Source organism: Sphaeramia orbicularis, chromosome 21 (genome assembly GCF_902148855.1).
Source record: "Sphaeramia orbicularis chromosome 21, fSphaOr1.1, whole genome shotgun sequence".
Taxonomy (NCBI): Eukaryota; Metazoa; Chordata; class Actinopteri; order Kurtiformes; family Apogonidae; genus Sphaeramia; species Sphaeramia orbicularis.
Window position 1 is genome coordinate 52,139,922 of NC_043977.1, and position 23,823 is coordinate 52,163,744.

Sequence of the window (23,823 nt, forward strand, 5' to 3'; positions counted from 1 at the left end):
AAACCATGCTCTGATGTAGAGGCTTTGCGCAACCTCTAAAACATCTCCTTTTTCTTCCAATTTTTTTCCTAAATCATCTTTTGAATGCCAAAACCTAATGCAAGGTTCTATTTGAGGTTATCTGAAACTGTATTTTTTTACCATGATTGTTGGACCACCCTAATATATATATATATATATATATATATATATATATATATATATATATATATATATATATATATATATATATATATATATACATATATACACACACAGACACACACACACACACAAAGATCAACATTTAAGTCAGTTGTGCTTAATAGAAACAACAAAAACAGCTCAGACTTAGCCTTCATATCATTCATTTGACAAGTTTCCAACATGAGTTTTGTCTCTGCTGTGACATTATGCAAATCATTGTTGAAGGTTGTTTCTGCTTATCGAGACCAACTTAGATCAGTATTAAATGGAATGTTTTATAAAGACAAAATGTACATTTAGTTCTGTTATTTTACAGTTATTGATAGGGAATTTGATGAACTTAAACAAGGTCAGTCTAATTTTGCCAGAGTTATATAAAATATTACTCAAGCCCTGCCAGTATTGTTCACATAATCCTGTTGATTTATTATGGAGAAGTACTATAAAATCAATGAAAGATTATTTATTGAAATGAGAACAGCTTCTAGTTAAATGCAGTCCTTCTTCGTGTCAGGATCCAATATCTTTTTTTTTTTTTTTTTCCAATCTGTAACTGTTCTTGTGCACAAGAAGTAATTTGAAACAAGAAAGAAAAGAATGAGTTGCTCATGTTTATTAGAAAGTCTTGTTCATTTTTATTTCCCATCTATCCCCAGATGAAACACAAATTTCAGTAAAAACCAAATGAAACAAAAGTAAAAACAGCTTGACAAGTACATTCCATTATTTTTTCCTTTTCATAAACTTGTGTGTTTGAGGCAGTGGATTTAGAAGTGCACTTAATGTTTCATTTTTATGTTTTTTTGTTTGTTTTGTTTTTTCATTTTTTTTTTTTTATCTGAGCAGTCACTCACTGTCTGTTAAAAACACACAATGGAAAATAGTGAAGAATAGATTCCACAGGGACCAGGTGAGGTTGGAAACAATGTTCATAACAGCCAATGTTGTTACTAAGTGAATGTTGTCTGTGGATTAAAAAAAAAAAAAAAAAAGCAAAACAAAACAAAACAAAAAAAACAAAAACAAATATAAAGACGATTACTGCATTGAATAACACCACTCCTGCATGTACTGATTTATTGCTAATCTCTGTCGTCCAAGATATTCATATAGATTATAAAACTGCATTTAACAATATGAAAACTCACAAGATGTCATTGTTCCAGAAAACTGAATGCATTTGACAACTCTACCTTTAAAACAAACGCATTGCGTAGCACCAGTAGGTTAAAACAAATCATGCAGCAAATCGTGTTGCTTTTCCTTCTTGTTGCGTAAAACAAAGAGACTACTTCAAGAATTTTGGGAGCTAAAGTTCATTTAGTTCATTTGTGTGGAATCCAGTGCAGCCACCATTGCTTTGGTTTTGCATCCTTTACAGTATGGGATGGTTCTCCTGAATCCCATAAACAGAGGTAACAGCTGACCAGGTTTGTTCCTCATGTTTGTCCTATGTTCTTATGGCAGCGATGACGCCTCCTGCAACGGGCGCTGGAGAGAAATGGAAAAGGAAAACATGGTTAGCTTCTTGGCAACTTCCTCTACTTATGGGGCTGGCCAAGGGAAAGTTAACATCTACATCAGAAAATACATTTAAAATCACTTTTTTGAAGACATATATTTTGAAAGTACATTACTTCTAGTGTCAAGCACAAGTTGTATTTTGTAGAAAAAATGTTTTAAATACTTAGATGCCATTACATTCAACAAAAATTTATGTTTGCATTACTTTGATCCTCTTCTTTTGGATCTATTTAATACTCATGATGAGTTGTAAGGTCCATTTAAAAACCTTTTGCTATTCTTTATACAGTGGTTACAAATATCTAATTAACTTTTTTTTTTTTTTTTAGTTTTTATTAATATCTGGTATTAATATCTGGTAGGATAAGCTGTAAATGGGTATTATCATTTTAGTGTATATAGGAAAAAGGATGTGTGATATTGTTATACTATTATTATTATTATTATTATTATTATTATTATTATTATTATTATTGCATTGATATTCATACAAAGTAATGATTGCTATATAGTGATCATAAGGAATAGAAATCGGGGGTAGGAGTACATAAGTTTTTACTTCTTCCTACTCCTTTTCGAGCATGTATAATTTCATTTAATTTGTTTTATTATTATTATTATTATTATTATTATTATTATTATTGTTATTGGTTTATTTATTTTTGTTGTTTGTTTGCTTATCAGTCATTTATGTACCAGTACTTACATTTTGTTGGTTGGTTTTTGTTTTGATTTCACCGTCTACATGTTCGAAATAAAGATTTCATTCATTCATTCAACTGAGATAAATATATGTTAAAATGTATTATAAGAGTTTATTAAATTATTTGACTTTGAAGATATTGTATATGCAATGAAATATGTTGAAAAAACAATTGAAACTTGCAATTATTCTCCCTTGTCCATCTGTTACCAAAATGCTTAGCAAAACTCTTGGTATTTTATGCCCTTATAGCAGTGGTTCCCAAACTTTTTTTAGCTTGTGATCCCATTTTAACATCACAAATTTCTGGCGACCCCAGACATTCAAAACGGAGACTTTTTTTTTTTGCTAAAATTACATTTTTTTGATCATATAATAGTTTGCTATACTATGTTGCAAATAAACGTTAACTTTAGACAAGATTTAATCTGTATAAGGGACAGATTATTATGGACGGAGGCAGAAAAGCCAGGTGCAGATTACTGCACAAAGTGAGAATTTTATTTTCCTTGGTCAGGATATGTACAGTCAGTCCAGCTTGGATTTACAAGGCTGACAACTCAACATATATTTTTATTAGTAAGTTTTTTTGTTTTTTTTTAATCAATTAGTATACATTTCAGACAACTCTATTTGAATTCCAGGCGACCCCATGTGGGGTCCCAACCCCAAGGTTGAAAAACACTGCCTTATATATTGAAAAAATACAAACTGTTTACTGTTTTGAAAAACAGACACCCTAGAGGACCAACAGTAAAGCTTTTACAGTTTTATGAAGATTGGAGCTGCACTTTAAGGCAGGTTTTATAAAGTGGTCAAAAACAGATGTTAATTTTCTGTCCATCCGTTACTCAGTTTTTTTTGTGTGGTTTTTTTTTTTTTTTTTTTTTTTTTTTATTTTTAAGCCAGAAAATTAGGTTAAATTTTTTTTTCAATCACACATCTAAAAGTGCTCATTATTCCCTGCAAAATGTATCATTCATCTTTCTACATAAAACAGTTATGAAAGAGCAAATAAAAATGTAGTAAGGCTTTCCATCCAGCCAGTAACACATAACACATTTTCTTGACCGTAACACTGAATAAACTAACGTTTGACTACACCATGTGCAGAAACACCACAGAGATCATAAAGTGGATTTGTTTAGAGATTTCACTTATTGATAAAACACTGTTAAGAATTTGCTGCCTTGACAACAGAACCAGGGAATAATGTCAGTAAATCTGAATAAAAAACAGACTTGAGTTATTCCGTGCAAATGTGCCGTGAGGTCCACAGTTCATATTAGTCCCATGTGAATAGGGCTTCACTTTGTTTTAAGTCGGATTTACTGACATTATTCCCATGTTCTGATGCAGCTCACCACATACAGATAACTGTTGAAAGACAGAAAAATGTTCCATACTGTAGCTTTCATGTAGTAAGGATGAAAGGTCTACCATAAAAACAATCTTAATCAATTTTAATCAAATTCTTTTAATTTGAGTGTCAATCATACCTTTTTTTGCAAAAGACATGAATGTAAAATACTAGAGCTGCACAATATATCATTTGAGCATCATCATCGCAATGTACGTGTCACAGCATAGGTCCTGCAATGTAGGAGGCAAATAAACTCAATGTGTTCTCATCTAATTTCAACCTGACACACACTGAGCACAGCAATCACAAGCGCTCTTAATCAGTTTGCCGAAGCAGACCACGCCCCTGCACGTGGAGTCAGTCATGGTAACAACATTGAAAAATGAGCAACAAACAAGAGAAAATCTCTGAAAATCAAATCAAATCTAATTTTATTTACATATTAAGACTTGGTGCCAAAAAGAAAAGCAGCTTCAGTTATCTGGAACGTTTCAGTGAGATATAAGACCTTATTTTTAGACAGTAGATCTTGAAAATCGTATTCACCTTCAGTCTTACCAAGATAATTTTCACTTGTTCCATTTTGCTTGAATTAAGCAAAAAAAAAAAAAAAAAATCTTGAATTAAGCAAAAATCTGCAAAAATCTGCCAATGGAACAAGTGACAATAATCTAGGTAAGATTTATTGAAATAAGATTTTCCAGATTAATTGTCTAAAAATAAGTTCTTATATCTCACTGAAAAGTTACTCTTTAGGTGATTATGTCTTATTTTAAGTGTGATGACACTAGAAATTAGAAAAATACACTTGGTAAGATTTTGATTTTTACAGTGTGTATGTTGCTGCTATTAACTGTGAAATTTCCCCATGGTGGGAGAAATAAAGACTTATCTTATCTTATCTTATCTTATCTTATCTTATCTCACAGTTGGGGTGATAGTTACCTGAGTCTCCACACGCCTGCATACACTGCTCATGTGTGTCAAAGCGGTTCTGGTTGCCTCCACAGCCTCCATACCAGAAACGAGTGCAGCTCTTGCTGGAAGTATCATAGTGCCACTTGAGGACAAATTTGGCACAAGTGCCTTCATCTTTAGACAGCCGGCAGATATCCACAGCTATGGAGTCATCTGTGAGGGAGATGACAGATGATAATCAGTGAAAGCATGAGTGCACGCACATCTGTAAGTCATGAATCCACTGGATTTCACTGGAACAATGAGCCATGTGACCATAATAGAGCTGGGCAATAAACTTAAAAACACTTAACACCATACTGTCACCTGTATATTCTGTGTGTTTGACACTAGACTCACTTTTGTTGTGTGTGTGTCTTTTTATTTGACTGTTTTTTTTATACTTACACTGTCTTTTCACTTGGACTGTTTTATGCTTATATTTTTTATTCTAAACTGTATAATTGATGTTGCATTATACAATAGTCTTTTTTGCAATGACAATAAAGCTTATTCTATGTATCTATTCTGTCTAAATCATCAAGGAGGATTATCAAGGTATAATTTTATATCACAGTAAGATCTATAATATAATTTTTTTTGTTGTTGTTGTTTTTTTGGGGGGGGGGGTCTCTTTTGTTTGTCTTAGCTTTTTTTTGGTTCCTGTTACAATTCTACATAAAACTCAATAAAGATTTTAGTTACAAAAAAAAGATCTATAATAGCAATTTACATTTTCTTCACTTTTAGGGTTTATTTAATTTATATTCTGAGCTACAACACATACACATATACAGTGTTTTCTTGTTTTACTTAGTTTTGATGCTAAAATAAGATTCATTTGAATGTTTTATCAATAAGTTTTTGACCATAAAGAACACTTTGAAACCACAAATAACCACCCAGACCTTAAATAAACCTTTAAACCAGAAAGACATAATTATTTTGCATTTATCATGATAATACTAATTATTGTATTGTTATCTGATTATTTTCTATGATGATAACAGGTTTGGTTATGTTGTCTAGCCCTACATAACAGCAGCCCAGATAGCAAAATCATTATGGCTTAAATCTGGCCCAAAACTGGCATGCCATTTTGGCAAAGTTCTGGGTAGATGTATAAATGGCCCAAAATAGGCAAGCCAAAATCAAACAAGAAGGAAGTCAAAATGCACTCAAAACTAATTGCGGACTTCCAAAATATAGCCATAATTGTCCCAGAAAAGATGTTGCCGCTCTTTAGTCAATCTTCTGGCTTGCCATAAACATGCCATACCATCCCTATCCTTGATCCCGCTCTTTGCCCAGTCTTTTGGTTAACCAGACATGTGCCATAACTCAGCCACATATTGCTGGTGCCTCCATATCTATTATGGATAACCTTAATCATACCACAGTTAAGCCTAAAGGTTTTCATAATGCCAAAAGAAAGCCAAAAATGCCAAATGTATGCCATAATACTGCCAAAATATTTACTATCTGGCAGACATTTACTGGAACATAATCTTCAAATATAGAGCCTGTGGTTCCCAAAGTAGGGTTCAGGGACCTGCGGGGTTCCACACCACATAGTCCACAAAATAATTTACTGTAAGTTATAAAATTGTGATAAATCATTAAAATTGCATATGGAGACAATGAAACAAGCACAATGTCTCCATTTGTCCCATCAGCATTAGTTCTGGGCCAACAGAAACTCTGAGACCCTCCTAAGTCACCCCCCTTGCTGCTTAGCTTGACTTATTAGCCAGTTAACTGGTGAGCATGGAGCAAAACTTTCTGAAGTAATAGGATTATTTACTATAATGTGTTCTGTAATGGCAACATCTGTTCTGATTCTGTAATAGAAACTAATAATGAGCAATGAAAGTCATCTCTGGACAGGTCTATTTTACCCATAAAGACCCAAATATCCACCATCTACCAAAATCATCTACTCATATAAACTGTTTCATCCGTGTTGATCCATTAATACGTGTAAATAATTGGTGTAATATACAGTTTGTCATCTTTTCATGGTTGCATGCTTGCAAAAAAATGATTAAAAATGTGGGAGTTTGACCAACATGCTTTTCTAACAGCCTACAGTCGAGTTAACACATTGAACATAAAGTTAAGTGGAAAATCTCAAGCCTTTTTTGGACATTTTGAAGTCTAAAAGGCACTTTATAGTGATATTGACCCATATATCCTTTAACCTATAAAGATCCCAACATCCACCGGCGACCACAAACATCTACTGATCTAAACTGTTGATCCACTAATCCTATCAATCCATGTAAAGGTTTACCGCTGCTTGCTATCAGTTGAGCAACCCGAAAGCTGGCCTGAATGGATGACTGGTTCAGCTGAGCTTGGCGTACAAATGGATTCTGCTGAGCTAACAGTCCACTTTTTAGCTTTGAGAGTTTGTCTGCTCGCATTTGGCCTTGCCTTGGTCTTTGTGACGGGATTCATAGTGTCAGCGCAGATTGTATTCTTTGAATACCGCCACCGCCTCTTGACAGTTGAGACAAACAGCCTTTACTTTGCATTGAACAAAAAATAATCGTTTGTCCACTGCAGGTTAAATACCCTGCATTCTGAATCAATTTTTCTCTTACCAAACCTTTTCGCCATTATTCCGTTCTATTTGAAAGGGGCGAGTCTAGGATTTTTTTTCTGGGGGGGTTCAGATAGGGGCACAGACTGCAGAGGGGTGGAATAGAATGTCACGTTCTATGCGTGTATTAGTCTCGATCGCGTGGCCAGACTGAAAAAAAAATCATAATGCGTCTCTGGTATTGTTCGGGGGCCGGGCCAAATGTGGAGGCGGACCGTATCCAGCCTGCAGGCCGTAGTTTGGGGACCACTGATGTAAATAATTGGTGTAAAATGCAGTTTGTCATCTTCTCATAGTCATCAGATATGACCCATTTGGACGTTGAGAGGCTAAATAGTGGACTTGGAAACACCATTATCTTCTACAACATTGATTCACCAGTAAAACCCATGGAGTTGGATCAATGACAGTGGATGGACGCACTGGGTTTATGTTCAGTTAATGATAAATTTTGCTGAAAAAGTCACTTTTTCTTCAGTTTTCTCTGTATTTTATATAATAACCCTCAACTTTACTCTGAGCTTGTATGAACATCTACATGATTAGTGAATTACATGTAGGAAAGTACCTGATATTCACTGAAAAAAAACACAAAATACAGAAGACAATATTACAACAAATGGTGATAACTCACTTAAGGACTGTTAAATATAGAGAAAGATTAATTTAGGAACTGCCACAAATATCACTCTGGATCCTTATGGGTTAAATGTCTGAGTTTATTCGGACTGGGTTTTGCTACTGTTCATTTTCTAAAAGCTTAGCTCACACCAATTATTTCTTAAGTGTAAATGTTGTCAAGTTGTGTCCAAATACAATAGGAATGAAATTACCCTGTGTTCATATAAGTGTATGAACATGTCATTAAAATGTATTTCAGCTGAAGTTTTGTAGCGTACAAACAGTTCAAAAAGGCATCCAAGGATACAGATGGTAGTAAACACATGGTTGTGTTAAAATTATGAGGGGGTCCTTGTTAAAGTTTTCTGCCCTGTAAGGGGTTGCTGGCTCAAAACATGTTAGCGAACTCATGGTTTGAAGTATTTTTTCTATTCCTGTATGTATCTGGTGCCAATTGTTTCCAGTGCTGACAGCGTACTGACAAATTGAACTTGCTTCATCTGAGGACTTCAGCCAAAAAAATAATGAATCGGTGAACAAGGCTTTCCATTCATTTTCTCTATGCTTATGTCTTGGCCCGCTCCTGTGACAAAACTGTAACCTTCTCAATTTTCCACACTGAGCTTTTTTACTTGTTCTGACAGTTATTTAAACGAGCTGAAGGGCAGCGAGGAAGTGGGTGGGTTCGCGTGTGAATACAAAGGGCTTTTTGTTTTGCAAAGTGAGCACATTTTGAGGAAATCGAATTACGTAACAGTGATATAATGCGCACCAGCAGTCATTTGATGCTCAGATACCCTTGCCCAAACACATTTTTTTGTGGAGGTGGAGGTTGTACTATGCAAGTCATGTTTGAAGATGAGGATTTGCCTGGTTTAGAACAACAGAAGTGGGGTTTTTTTCCACTTTCATGTAGGCCAGCACCAAGGTTCTAATAGTTTTGGATTTTTCATTATAGTTTAGTTTTAGTTAGTTTTGACTTTTTTTTCTCTAATTCAGTTAGTTTTACTTAGTTTTTAGAGCAGGTTTGCTAGTTTTTATTAGTTTCCATTTTCTTCTAAATGCTTAGTTTGAGTTTAGTTCTAGTATTAGTTGTAATTTTAAAAAAATATCTTTTCTCTTCTTCTCTGTCGTATTCAAATAAATCCCAGACAGGACTCTGCTGCTTTCTCCCAAATTTAGTCTTCATCTTTCCAGGTTGAGTGGGGACCAGAAGACGACTAAACAACAAGTGACGAGAAGTGACGGACTGTGAAGTGTCGTATGGTGCCGCTAGCTAAAATTGCTAGAGCGAAATAAATCGCTTTCATATCAATCCAACATTGACAAAGACGAAGGGAATTTTATCCATAATTTTTATCCGTTTTAGTTAGTTTTGTAAGCACACAATACAGTTTCAGTTAGTTATCGTTTTTTCTTTTAATTATAGTTTTTATTAATTTCAGTTAACGAAAATGTTTTTTCAATTCTAGTTTTCGTCATTTCGTTAGTTTTCGTTAACGATAATAACCTTGGCCAGCACCGGCACGCCACATCAGTCAATTTTGCCTTTAGCCCACAAAGACCCAAACATCCACCACCGACAAAAAACATCTACTGATCTAAAATGTTTAATATCTGTTGATCCATATTTGGGCAATCTACCGTTTGAGTCATGGAACATTAAAGACAAAAAATTACGGACTATACTTGTTGGCAGCCAGTAAGAAATCTGTTACAAGGAAATGGTTAAAAGTAGAACCTCCCACCATTGATAAACGGACTGGAATTGTCTATGAGATTTATGTTATGGAGAAGATATCCTTTTCCCTCAGAGTTGAAAAAGAAAAATTCAAAGGGACGGAGTATGTAAAACCAATCAGATCAGATTTCATTTAATTGTATTTGTGATTTGTGCTTTGTGTTAATCTATTTGCTTTTATGTGAGATTGTGATTGTGTGAGGTGGTGTGCTCCCCTGTTCTGTTCTGTTGTATAAATGTTTCAGCTGAAATTAATGATCCATAAGAAGAAATTCTAGAAGGGCAATATGGATATAATCATTGAAACTTTCTGTATCCATCCTTTTGTTTTTTTGGTTTTTTTTTTGAATGATTAAGGTTGTAATTAATATATGTAATGGACATTTGCCTTTCCAATAAAAAGATAATTAAAAAAAAAAAAAAAATACCTGTTGATCCACTAATCCTTTCAATACATGTAAATAATTGGTGTAAAATGCAGTTTGTCACCTTTTCATGGTCATCAGATATGACCCATTTGGATGTTCAGAGGCTCCGTAGTTACCGTGGAAACACCATCATCTTACAACATTGATTCACCAGTAAAACCCATGGAGTTGGATCAATGACAGTGAATGGACACACTTAGTTTATCTTCAGTTAGTGATAAATTTTGCGGAAAAAGTCCATTTTTCTTCAGTTTTCTCTGTATTTTATGTAATATTCCTCAACTTTACTCTGAGCTTGTATGAACATCTACATGATTAGTGAATTACATGTAGGAAAGTACCTGATTTTCACTGAAAAGGACACAATATACAGAGGATACCATCATAATAAATGGTGATAAATCACTTAAGAAAGGTTGGAGAGTTCATTTGGGAGCTGCCACAGAAGTAGCACTGGGTCTTCATGGGTTAAAATAGGGAAAGAATGGTCACATCACATGTACATGCATGTTAATACTCCAGGAGGTTACCACAGATCTTACCAGCAGCTGGAAGGACCTCCTTCTGTTCAACCTGCGGTGCATCTTGCTGAGGCTCTGGCTCTGTGGAAATATCAAGATATGAATATAATCTCCTTGTACAACTCTACTTTCACAGTGCAGCTGAAACATGGCGTCAGTGCAGCAGCGACATACGTAGATATGGAAGGTTCCAAATCACAACATTCACATATGTTCATGTTTGTGCTCTGATGTTCAGTTTGTGTTGGAGATTGAAGCTCCACCTACTCTGGGGGACAGTTATTCACTCTTCACTGACTTCACAATTCTAGTAAACAATTAATACTAATAGTATTTACTGGGATGGACTAGTAACAGTGTAAACAAACTCAGAGCTTCGTTTTTATATGATGCCAAAAGCCACAAAAATGAGCCTTTAAGAAGACAAAAGTTAAAACAGCCGTTAAGACTATTTAGGGTTTAAACTAACTGTGTGATCCTGGCACTCACAAAATACATATTTTATAACTATTGCATGATAAATACATAAACATAAAATAAAGTTAATGTTTTTTAGCTTGCTACATGTATGTTATCAACATTTCAACCTTCATATTGTGACTCTGACTGATTTCCTCTCTAGTTTACATGGTTTTGGAGCGTGAGATTTCTTTATCCACTTGTTACGCCACGAATTTATTTCCTATGAGTCCACTTCTGTTTATTTTGAATTCAGTCTGAATGTTGTACCTGAGTTGATAAAATTCATTCAGTTGTCATTCTATCACTTACATGTGATGATAAAGAGCAAAGGAAGTGGTTATAATTCTTACTTTGCTAGCTGCTAGCTAATGCTATCTTACATTAATGCTAGTTCCCATTGCATCTTCCAACCAGATCTTTATGGATTCCCCTTATATATAGTTTTTCACATGCTCACAAATGATGTTCTGTTTGTCCTCCCTGTACAGTTCAGAAGGATGTAAATGAAGTAATAATTTATGTCAACACCGATTCCTTTAGGATGGACACATCTGAGCAGGAAGTGAAGTGATGCATTGTTGTGAATGGACCTGAAGCTAAAACAGTTTTTAACCCATTAACACCCAAACGTCCACCGTCAACCTAAAGTATCTGCTGATCTAAACTCTTCATCCACTAATCCTATCTATACATGATAATTAATTGGTAAAAAAGACAGTTTGTCATCTTTTTATGGTCATCAGATATGACCCTTTTGGATGTTCAGAGGCTCCGTAGTGAACGTGGAAACACCGTTGATTCATCAGTAAAACCCATGGAGTTGGGTCAGTGACTGTGAATGGACTCGCTGGGTTTATGTTCAGTTAATGATAGATTTGACTGAAAAAAATCAACTTTTCCTCAGTTTTTTCCTGTTTTGATACAATAACCTTTGAATTTAATCTGAGCTTTTACAAACATCTACATGATCAATCAATTAAAAATTGGAAAATAGATGATTTTCACTGGAAAAAATGTTAAATTCAGAGGATAATATTTTAATAAATGGTGATAAATCACTTAAGAAAGGTTAAATAGAGAGAAAAATTAATTTAGGAACTGCCCCAAAAGTCACACTGGGACCTTATGAGTTAAGGCAAATAAAAAGGTTTTAAGGTGAATGTCATCATTTTATTCAGTAGTGAATGTGTCCCTTCAGACCATACAAGTCAAACTCAAGGTAATTGTATCCCGCCTGCGAGATAATATTTTATATGTATCAGAATTGGCCCGGATGTGTTTTTCATGCACACTATTGACACTACAAATCCCAGACTGCATTGCAATAGCTGACATTTTGGCATCATGCAGGTGTTCAATCAGCTCTTTCCAGCTTTACTAACAAACTCATCTGTGTCATGGTCATCGAGTCCGTTTGGTTGAACCTTAAGATAACGCTAAAACTCCTTAAACATGGCAACACAAAAAGTGGACTCTGAAAAAAGAGGATTTCAAAGTGCTGGGAGGTAAGATATATCCCACCTCAAACTATGCTGAAAATGGTCACCTGCCCTACCACACAGAGGTGCGCTGGCTTAGTGGCGGGAAAGTGTTTGACAGGTATTTCAAGTTGCTTTAAGAAATTTGCAAGTTTATGGAGAGTAAAGGGAAATCTACCCAGAGCTCCGGGATGAAAAGATGCTGTGAACTGGCATTTCTCTGTGATAAAATGAACCATGTAAATGTGTTAAACCTCCAGCTTCAGGGGCGTGGCCATGTGATCACAAACATGTCGCTGTAGTGACAGCTTTTAAAGCCAAACTGTGTCTGTGGGAAATTTACCTTTAACAGGGTATGGTGTTAAAAATGTCTGAAATATTTGTGTATTTTCAGGTGATTATCAAAAATATCATTGATATTATTTTTGAACAGTTGTTTTAGATTTTATAATTTATTTTCATTATTATCATTGTTTTAAATCTGTTTTGAATTTGTAGGAAAAAAAAACATTTTAATTTGAAATAAGTCAGTGTAAATATCCCAATAGTGAATAACAAAAAAAAAAAAAAAAAGGCAGATATGTCTTTTATATGAAATTTGTTCTCATTAATCAGTAAGCTTGGTTTTCTCCTGAATTATTTATTATGGTTTGGAAAAACTTATCTTCATACATCTGACAAGACAAATTATGTCTCCATTTAAATGAATATTCATTGTGGTTATGGAGTCTGTTCTCTGATTGAGTTTGACACCTCTGCTCCAGACCATGATCTACTGCAGATAAAACACTGACTCTGGAAAGTTCCACTAATCCCTTTAAATGGCTTTAAGCCTCTTCTGAACAATAACAAGAGCCTCGCTACAGAAAGAAGTTAGAGTAAACAAGCACACAGGCTCAGTTTGGATGCTGAAATGAGTTTTACGGCATCATGACATCAGACTTTACAACTGGATTGTAGTCGGAGCCAATAGCTGTTGACATTAGCTGTGTCCATTTCTGAGCTAACATTAACTGTTGCAGCTACAAAGGCACTGACGAACATGGAAGCAAACATAAAGAACAGCATACATAATGCAGCAGACAGATCAGTGTGCAGGGTGCGAGTAAATAACTTAGATACTGTATGGAGCTGGCTAATGTCAACACATCACCAGCCCCTTTCACAAAACAGACTGCGACACAACATACCCCATAGCATTAGCCTCACAGGATAACTGCCTAAGTCATACACAAACGGACAAAAGTATTGGAACATGTTGAATTCAGCTGGGGGTTTTTTCTAACAGGGTTCTGGGATACAAAATAATGACAAATATCATAATATAGTTTTATATTGTGATAAATATCATATTCATTATTAATATTGATATTTATATGTCAAATCAACATGAACAGGTCATCTTATGAGCTGTAGCCATGATGTTCCCAATAGCTTTGCCCATATAGTTTATAAACGTCAATAGTTCCTTAATGTTTAATTGGAGATTTTTCTTCCTTAGTCAGATGTGAAGAAAGTAGATGGTAAGTTATGGTGGAAAATTATCCTTTGGTCAGAACACGAAAAGTATTTTAGAAATTTAGAGGTAGAACGTTTAAAATCATAATCATGGATTGGAAAAAGAAAAAAAAAAAAAAAAAACCTAATCAGAAAAAAATAAGCAAATATGGAAGCAAATATAACAACTGAAACAAAACTAATAAATGATATTAATCCCAATATTAAACTATATTGTGACATTTATCATTATTAGTTTGCATCCCAGACCCCTGTTAGAAACAAAACACCTGAATTCAATGTATCCCAATACTTTTGTCCATACGGTGGGTATTCAGCCTGTTGTCTTCACCTAATTATTTTCACTGAGATTAAAATTTAATGGGACATTTAAGTGAGATGTGAAGAAAGTAGACGGTTAATTGTGGTAGAAAATTATTACTTAATCAAAGCGCAAAAAGTATTTAGAGGCAGAACATTTAAAATCATAGTCCTGGATAAAAACAAACTACAAAAAAAAATAAAATAAATAAAAAATTAATTTTGGGAGAAATTACGTAAAAACCATCTCTGAGGCATTTTGAAGCAAATATAACAATTTAAACCTAACTAACCAATGCAATGATATTTATCACAATATAAAACTATATTATGACATTTGTCATTATTTTTTTGTATCCCAGACCCCTGTTAGAAAAGAAACACCTGAATTCAACATGTCCACAAAGTTTTGTCCATTTGTGTATGAGTTAAACAATTATGCAATGAGACTAACAGTATGTGCATCCCTTTGTGTAAAAATGTAAAGTCACATGTGTATTTGTAGCACTTTAGCTTTCATGTTTTGTATGGATTTAATTGCAGGCTCATGACACTGTACACTGCTCACACCAGGCAGGGGGACACTCCCTCTGAAAGCCTCAGAGGGCAGCGACATCTACTTACCTGACCTCAGGCACTTTTTCAAGCAGAGGGCCTCAGTGTCGAACCTATTGTCATTGCCTCCACAACCTCCATACCAGAACTGGGTACAGATCCCGTTCTTACTGTCAAAGAACCACTTAGCCTGATAGTCTTTGCACGGCATTCCAGGGTGATAGTCAAGAGAGCATGGGTCTGCAAATTCATTAACTGGAACATGCAAAAACAACAGCAATGGTGGAGGACAGACAGAGAGAGAGGAGGTTGGTTTAGGATTCAAACTACAACTACACGATGCAAATGGCAGCTACTGTGCACTGTTAAAAAGTTACTGATAATGACTAGAAGCTTCATGGGTGCTGAATGGGATCAATTCAGTCTTCGTGCTTCATAATTACAGAGCCAAGAAAAATGCATTCAACATGACAATCTACTGATGGATCAGGAGGTTTAGACATTCGAAAATGAAAAGTAGTCAGTAGAAAAAAAAGAGTTTTAAGTACAAGATTTATGAGTGAAAAAGTTAGTCTGTTCTAACCATAACTGTCCCATGTTAGTTCGGTTTAGTCATCTCAGAGCTCTGTGTGTGTGGTTCAACTCAATACTTGATGTTCTCATGGCTCAGTTATGTTTTTTTTTTGCATCTTCCATAAGAGGCAACAGCTGTAAGACTTTGCTCTTAAAGTAAACATGTCCAGTGCAAGTGTTTTTCTTAGCCATGCAATAGACATGTTTCTCCAATGTATTACAGATGTTGCAACCTATGTGTTAAAAACATTAAATCTATCCTGAACGAGCAAAGGTTTGACATATAATGGTAAGTTAGTACATTATTTACTTATTAGCTGTAGTTCATTTGAAATATTGTTGCACATTATTATTTATTGCATAGAGTTGAACCACTATATATATAGATATATATATATATATATATCTATATATATGAAGTGTTTATGAAGGCATTTACGTTTAAAGTTCTACACAACTTACTCTTATGTGAAACTATATTATATTCCTCAATGTCTTAAATGTTATATTTTAATTATAGGATTAAAAAAAAACATTACTTTTGGTACAATAACAGTTATCCAAGTTCAAAATTACAGAACATGAAGCAAAACATTGCATGCATCACAGTGAAAATCCCTACAACACGTGCATCGGCAGTCACCCACCAGTTTGGGGTTTCTCCAGTGGTGTGGTGTTTACAGTACTGATGACTGGGCTGGATGGCTTATGCTCTGCTGCTTCTGCAGAAGTCAAACAAATTGTTACAGAGGTGCAAGAAATGTTGAATCATAGTTTATGAGCTGGTTCAGATAACTGCTCGGACCGTTCACTGCAGTCACTGATGTTTTTATTGCAAATCAGCATAAATAGGACATTTTACTGCTGTAGCCATGATGTGTCCAAATACTTTTGTCCATATAGTTTATAAACAATCAATATTTCCTTAAAGTTCAATTGGAATTGTGAATTATGTAGATGGTTAGTTGTGGTAGAAAATTACTATTTACAGTCAGAGCATGAACAATATTTTAGAATTATAGAAGTAGAGCATTTAAAATCATAGTCATGGATAAAAAGCATTTTGAAAAAAACTAAATCAGTGTTGAGAGAAATTTAGTAAAAACCATCTCTGTGGCATTTTGGAAGCACAGATAAGAATTTAAACAAAACTAACCAATGCAATGCAATGATATTTATCCCAATATAAATCTATATCATAATATTTGTTGTTAGTGTTTTGTATCCCAGAGCCGTGTTAAAAAAAAAAAAAAACACTCGAATTCAACGTGTCCCAATACTTTTGTCCATATAGTGTGTATTCAGTTTGTTGTCTTCACTGAAATATTTTCGTTGAGATTAAGGTTGCTGAGATTGAGATTGATTGTCTTCCTTTAAATAATAGTTAATTGTATAATGCCTAATTTGGAATATATTCATGTCAGTGTGGACTTACTAGTAGTGATGATGCCTTTGCGAGTGGAAACGATGTGACCTTCAGCAGTTTGGGCAGTGACCACAGCATGATATGACTGTGCGCTTTCCAGGTTGTCCACAGAAAGCTCGGTACCCGAAACGTTGGTCTTCAGTACCATGGTGTGGTCATTCAGCCGTGTCACCGTCACTTCGAAGTAGACAAAGAGCTTTGGGTCTGGGCTAGTCCAACGTAACTTCATGCTGCTGGAGGTGATGTTAGAGACGTGTAGCTCATCTGCATCTATGAAGGGTAAGACAACAGTGTCAATGAAACGCAGGCAGATGATGTGGTAGAGAAGAGTCTATGGTTTCTGGTTAGAGTTAATACCATAGTCATACCTTTATGCTTTCTTTGATGAACTTCTTGGTGAGTTTCGTGATGTTTCTGATGCGACCTGCACATGCAGCAAGAAAAAGTGAATTAAATTATCAGTGTTTCTAGAATATTTGCAGCAGTCAGTTCGATATACTAGATCAAGGGTGTCAGACTCATTTTAGTTCAATTCCACATTCAGCCCAATTTGATCTCCAGTAGGCCAGACCAGTAAAATAATAACATTGAAAAAAGTAAAATTATATTATGATCAGGTTTACATCTACAAAGTTTCCTTAATAATCTGAATACCATGAACAACTTGAATTGTCTTAAGAAAAACAAGTGCAATTTTAACAATATTCTGCCTCGGTTTATCAGTTTATCATTTACACATGTGCATTACAATCGCGCAAAAACATTTAGTATCAGGCAGAATATTGGTAAAATTGCATTTACTTTTCTTAAGACATTTCTGTTTGTTCATATTTGTTCGGGTTATTCACATTTTTTGTAAACGTATAGTTTGGTAATATAAATATTTTCATGTAATTTAACTTTTTTGTACCAAAAATTTGGGGTTGTCATTATTTTTTAGGTTATTATGATAATATTTTACTGGTCTGACCCACTTGAAATCTAATTAGACCATATGTGGAACCTGAATTAAAATCATTTTTTACACCACTGATTGTTAATATTTTCAGTCAAATTTTTGCATTTCACAAATTCATCCCGTGGGACGGATTGGACCCTTTGGCGGGTTGGATTTTGCCCCCGGGCCGCATGTTTGATACCTGTGTACTGGATGGATGGATGGATGGATGGATGGATGGATGGATGGATGGATGGATGGATGGATGGATAGATAGATAGATAGATAGATAGATAGATAGATAGATAGATAGATAGATAGATAGATAGATAGATAGATAGATAGATAGATAGATAGATAGATAGATAGATAGATAGATAGATAGAGTTTATCTCATAAGTAGGCAAAATAAATTCCTAATTTATACAGGACACTCCAATATATGGAAATCAACCAAAAAAGAAAAACTAATGTCACACAATGTATAACTATTTCATTGTGGCTCTTTACCAGTACTTAAAGGAGTAGGAAGAAGTCATGTTTACATTGTCCTACCCCAGTTTTGCAATTTTTCAGTTAAAACCCATTGCAAACTACACCCAAAGGGCTAAAACATCTTGAATTGGCTTCCAGTGACCTCAAAGGAAAGAAACCTCTCAAAAAATTATATAAAAGGATGCAATAGGTCAAGTACAATGAATGCAGTGAGTCATTTACTTATGTTTAACCTGATCCAACAGAGGGCGCTTTCAACATTTAGACTGAACAGGTTAGTAGTATTGTCAGTAGTTCTAATGAAGGCGCCTGAGTTGAGATCAGTACTTAACAAAAGACAAATGCTGACTGAATTTTGTGTTTTCCATCAAGAGTGGACCTCTAAATAATTAACCATATGTGTTGGTTCAAAGTTTGATGTGCTACAGAGTACAGCAGTGTTCCACAAATACAACAACAGGAGACATTTTCCAACCAAGGATACTACCACAAACCCGTTAGCAGTCCACCATCCAAGAACTGGTTTGTTTGTTGGGTTGGAAATCTGTCATGTCTACCAAATTCATGCAGCCCAGCATGACTCAGCATTGTGTTTCACATTTCAAATCAACTGTCCACTGTGTGGCTCTAAGCTCATTGTATCTTACTAGTGTGTTGACCCGTGGGGAACCACAGCTTCTAGATGTGATCGTTTTTACCCCTCGGCCAAGGGGTATTGTAATCGTTTTGTCATCTGTCTGTCCACTCAACGACATAATCGCATTATCTAAAGAACGCATTGACATATCTGCATCAAATTTATACTGTGGGTGCACCTTGGCGGGGAGCAGAAGCCTATTAAAAATCAGTGACCTTGACCTACTTTTTCAAGGTCAAATGGCGACATGTCTTTTCAACTATATAATTGTACTATCTGAAGAATGCATTGACATATCTGCACCAAATTTATACTGTGGATGCATCTTGGCATGGAGCCGAAGCCAATTGAAAATAGGTGACCTTGACCTACTTTTTCAAGGTCAAATGGCCTTGTGCAATTAAAATATCTGACTACTTTCAAATATAAATATTTCTGTGATAAATTTTACATAAAGACTATCTAATCTAAATTATAGGGCAATAACTTTCAACAGAATCTTACATTATTACTATATTTGGCCAAGATGTATTAAAAGTGCACAGCACATTGTGTTTATGCTGGGTAGAGCTGATTTTTGGGAAAGGATGTTAGTCTGTATTTTTTAATAAGTGCTGACATAAAAATTGTTTGGTAAGTCATTCTTTAAAATTTAATTGACAATTAATATATTAATACCAATATCTAGGGACTGAAGTCAGTAAATACATCCTTCCTGTTTTTATCGTCATTTCCCCTCATGCAAGGTGATACTGCACTTCTCGTCAATTGTCATGGGCATTGCAACGTGATTGTAAGGCTATTGTATTCCAAAATTACTAATATCTCCCAAAATATTGGTTCTATCAACTTGCCGTTTTTGCTAGCCTGTTTCTTAACCAAAAATACATGTCAAACTGCAGCAGTCAGCTCTTTACGTCCACTTCACTTTTATAATATAGATATTAAATATCCATTGCAATACTCACTCATGGTGGGTTGGTGATTTGAAGGGGTTTTTCTGTTCCTGATCATTCTGGAACCACTTGCAGTTTTTGGAGACTTCAGGAGACATGTAGAAAGCATTTTCAACTGGAAAAAAGAAATACAATGACTCAGAGACTGTGATGATGATATAATCCTGCAGCTGTTTGATATTAAAAAAGACCTGAATTTCCAACAGGTCACAAATGACTCCTTTTAGGGTTAGGATTACATTTGAGCAGATGAAGATATGCCTTTTCAAATAATGGAAATAATTTCTACTTTATGTAACTTCTGCTGCTGCTGTCTTGGCCAGGACACTTTTAATCTCAACAAGTCTTTATCTCTGGTAAAATAAAGGTAAAAAAAAAAAAAAAAAGTCTAATACATGCAATTTGACTTCACTTTTTTCTTCCAAGTCTGTAAAAATATGACCCATATCTGGATCCGGGCTCCATGAAAAAGATGTTAAAAGGTTAAATCAAGCTTAAAATATACAAACAAAACTGCATTAGTCATCATCAGGATTTTTGTCACTTGTTTATGAAGTTACATTTCATAATTTTAATATTTTATAATCTGTTCTGCAGCTGTAAGCCCACATTAAAAGTATTCAGTGGGGTGGTAGTTTAAAATAATTCAAATTGTTTGCCTCAAAGTTAAAAAGCCAATCACCAAAACAATTCTACACAAACTGTGCTTCTTTGTCACATGGAGACCAGCTAGTATTACAAACAACATGAAATCAGATCAAGAAATTGCATTGCATTGTTTATAAATAGCATATTAACATATTACCATTCACCATTTACCAGTTGGTTAGGGTTACATTTGAACATTTGAAACATTTAAACCGATGTAAACTGTTGTGTATGAGCCACATGTTCCCTTTGTGTCTAGTTTGGATACTGGGCTCAAAGGAAAGGGTTAAAAGGTCAGAGCACATCTGCGTACATCATGGGTGTCAAACACATGGTGCGTGGGCCAAAATCAGCCCACCAAAGGGTCCAATCCAGCCTGTGGGATGAATTTGTAAAATGCAGAGGTTACACTGAAGATATTAACGATGAGGGCTGTTTATTATACTTCAGTTCAGGTTCCACATTTCGCCCAATTTGATGTCAAGTGGGTCAGACTAGTAAAATACTATCATAATAACCCATAAATAACTAGAAAAGCACTCAGAGAGCGCAGACCTCCACCAAGGCAGATCAGTCCCCCCCCCCCCATCACCACCAAAATTTAATCATTTGTTCCTTGTGCCAGTATCAACATTTCCTGAAATTTTCACACAGACAAACCAACACGGGCAAAAACATAACCTCCTAGGCGGAGGTAATGACAATCCCAAATTTATCTCTTGGTTTAAGAGTAAAAAAAAGTAAAATTGCATGAAAATATTTACATTTACAAACTATCCTTTCACAAAAAATTTTGAATAACCTGAACAAATCTGAACAACCTGAAATGATTTAAGAAAAGTGCAATTTTAACAATATTTTGCCTGTTATTAAATGTTTTGTGTATTTGCAGATCCACTGTGATCTGTAAGTTGTAATGCACTTGTGTAAATGATAAACTGAGGCATAATATTGTTAAAATTACACTTATTTTTCTTAAGAAAGTTTTGTTTTTTCATAGTGGTTCATGTTATTAACATTTTTTAAAGGATAGTTTGTAGATGGAAGCATTTTCATAATATAATTGTACTTTTTTCACTCTAAAACTTGGAGAAAAGTTTGGAGTTCACATTATTTATATGATATTATTTTACTGGTCTGGTCCTTTTGCGATCATATTGAACTGTATGTGGCCCCTGAACTAAAATGAGTTTGACAGCCCTGGTGTAGAATACATCAAACAGCAAACAAAACATTTAAAGCCTGTCTTTTGGCAGCATGATACTTACTGCTGATATATTTGGGCATCAGCCGTCCAAAGTTCAGGATATGCCTGTCATAAAACTGTGAGAGGCTGTCGATTCTCTTGAAAAACACATCTGATGGTTCGCTGGCCATGCGTGAGAGGACACGGGTATCTGCAGCACTCAGTTTCTGGCCCACTCCCATGATGACCAGGAAGTAACCTCTGCATTTGACCTCAGTGGCCACACGGACCAGCTGCTCCTCATGTTCCTCTACTCCTCCTGTCACGAAGAGCATCAGCACTTTCCGGTCACGCTGCAGAGGTGCCTTCTCAAACACCTGTTCCACGGTTGACTCGATAGCTGCCGCCAACGCCCTGCCACCCTCTAGCTGCGGCGTCTTATCAAGCAGGAATTTAACAATATCCTGAGCCGAGTGGTGCTCTGTCAGGCCAATATCCACCTGGATAGGAGAGCCTGTTTGGTTGTGGATGAACTCGTAAGGGGCTTGCTGGATCACAGACACTCTGGCATGGTGAACTGATGATGTGGGACTCGAAGACACTTCCAGCTGCTCCACTATGTGTGCGATGTAGCGTTTAATCTCAGTGAAGACGGATGGATAGGTGGACTCAGAGCTGTCCATGACAAAAGCCATGTCGATGTCCACGTCTGTGATGAAAGACCTCTTATCACGGTTGGACACTGGGGGCTCATAGTCGCACATCTGGTCTGGAGCACAAACGTCTAAAAGAGAAGAACACAACATTTTGTTTCTTACCTTACGTTGATTACATATACAACTTTGGAAAGCTAAAACTTTTATTGCTGTTTTATGTTTATGTTTATGTTTACGCATTTGGCAGACGCTTTTTTCCAAAGCGACTTACAGGGGAAAACCAATTAAATCACTCAATCAATCAAATTTTATTTATATAGCGCCAGATCACAAGAAAGTTATCTCTTGACATTTTATATATAGAGTTGGTCAGAACCAGACTCTAAGTCAATTCTACAGAAACCCAACAGAATCCTCCAGGAGCAAACACTTGTGACTGGTGACAGTGGCGAGGAAAAACTTCCCTTTAACAGGCAGAAACCTCGAGCAGACCCAGACTCCTGGAGGATGGCCGTCTGCCTTGACCAGTTGGGGTTAAAGAGAGAGAGTAGAGAAGGGGAAAAAGAGAGAGCGATAGAGATAGGGACTGGGGGAGAGGGGGAGAAGGGGGGAGTAGGGGGAGACACATGGAGGCGGTTGAGGATAAGTGAGTGGTGATGATGAGGGCAGGGAAGAGGCCGGACCACCGCAGCAGGTCCAGAGATAATCGTGAAAGAATCTGTGGTTGTCCTGGGAAAAACCTTATTAGAATATTTAAAATGGAATGTTTGAAAGTGCTAGGACAGGAGGTGCTCTCGGAAGAGCTGGGTCTTCAGGAGCTTCTTGAAGATAGGCAGGGATGACTCTGTTCTTGTAGCACTTGGTAGAGCGTTCCACCAACGTGGAACGACCCATGTAAAGAGCCTGGATTGTCTTGTACAAGGTCTGGGGACCACCAGACTACGTTCCCCAGACGAGCGGAGTGGTCGTGGGGCGACATAAGCTTTTATTAGTGCACCTAAGTAGACAGGAGCAGACCCACGGAGAATTTTGTAGGCTAGGATTAAAGATTTGAATTTGATGCGGGCAGCTATGGGTAGCCAGTGTAACTCAATGAGTAAGGGGGTGACATGTGCCCTTTTAGGCTGATTGAAGACCAGACGCGCTGCTGCATTCTGGACCATCTGTAGTGGTTTGACAACACAAGCTGGGAGGCCCGTTAGAAGAGCATTGCAGTAGTCAAGACGGGAGATAACCATAGTCTGCACCAGGAGCTGGGTGGCCTGTTCGGTTAGGTATGGCCTGATCTTTCTTAGGTTGAACAGAGTGAAACGGCAATGATCGGGTGACAGAGGCAACGTGATCCGT

At 35.9% G+C, this 23,823-nt stretch overlaps 1 protein-coding gene across 1 annotated transcript in view; it reads right to left on the reverse strand.

Annotated features, from left to right (window-relative positions):
* Nucleotides 1-909: 909 nt before the first annotated feature.
* The window catches only part of col6a3 (collagen, type VI, alpha 3), a 56,991-nt gene continuing 34,077 nt past the window's right edge, over nucleotides 910-23,823 (reverse strand). Inside the window, 9 exon segments of the mRNA XM_030124364.1 lie at nucleotides 910-1,677; nucleotides 4,722-4,907; nucleotides 10,671-10,730; nucleotides 15,032-15,217; nucleotides 16,183-16,257; nucleotides 16,971-17,231; nucleotides 17,330-17,385; nucleotides 19,999-20,101; nucleotides 21,903-22,604. Coding sequence (XP_029980224.1) covers nucleotides 1,637-1,677; nucleotides 4,722-4,907; nucleotides 10,671-10,730; nucleotides 15,032-15,217; nucleotides 16,183-16,257; nucleotides 16,971-17,231; nucleotides 17,330-17,385; nucleotides 19,999-20,101; nucleotides 21,903-22,604 — 1,670 coding nt within the window. The 3' untranslated portion in view covers nucleotides 910-1,636.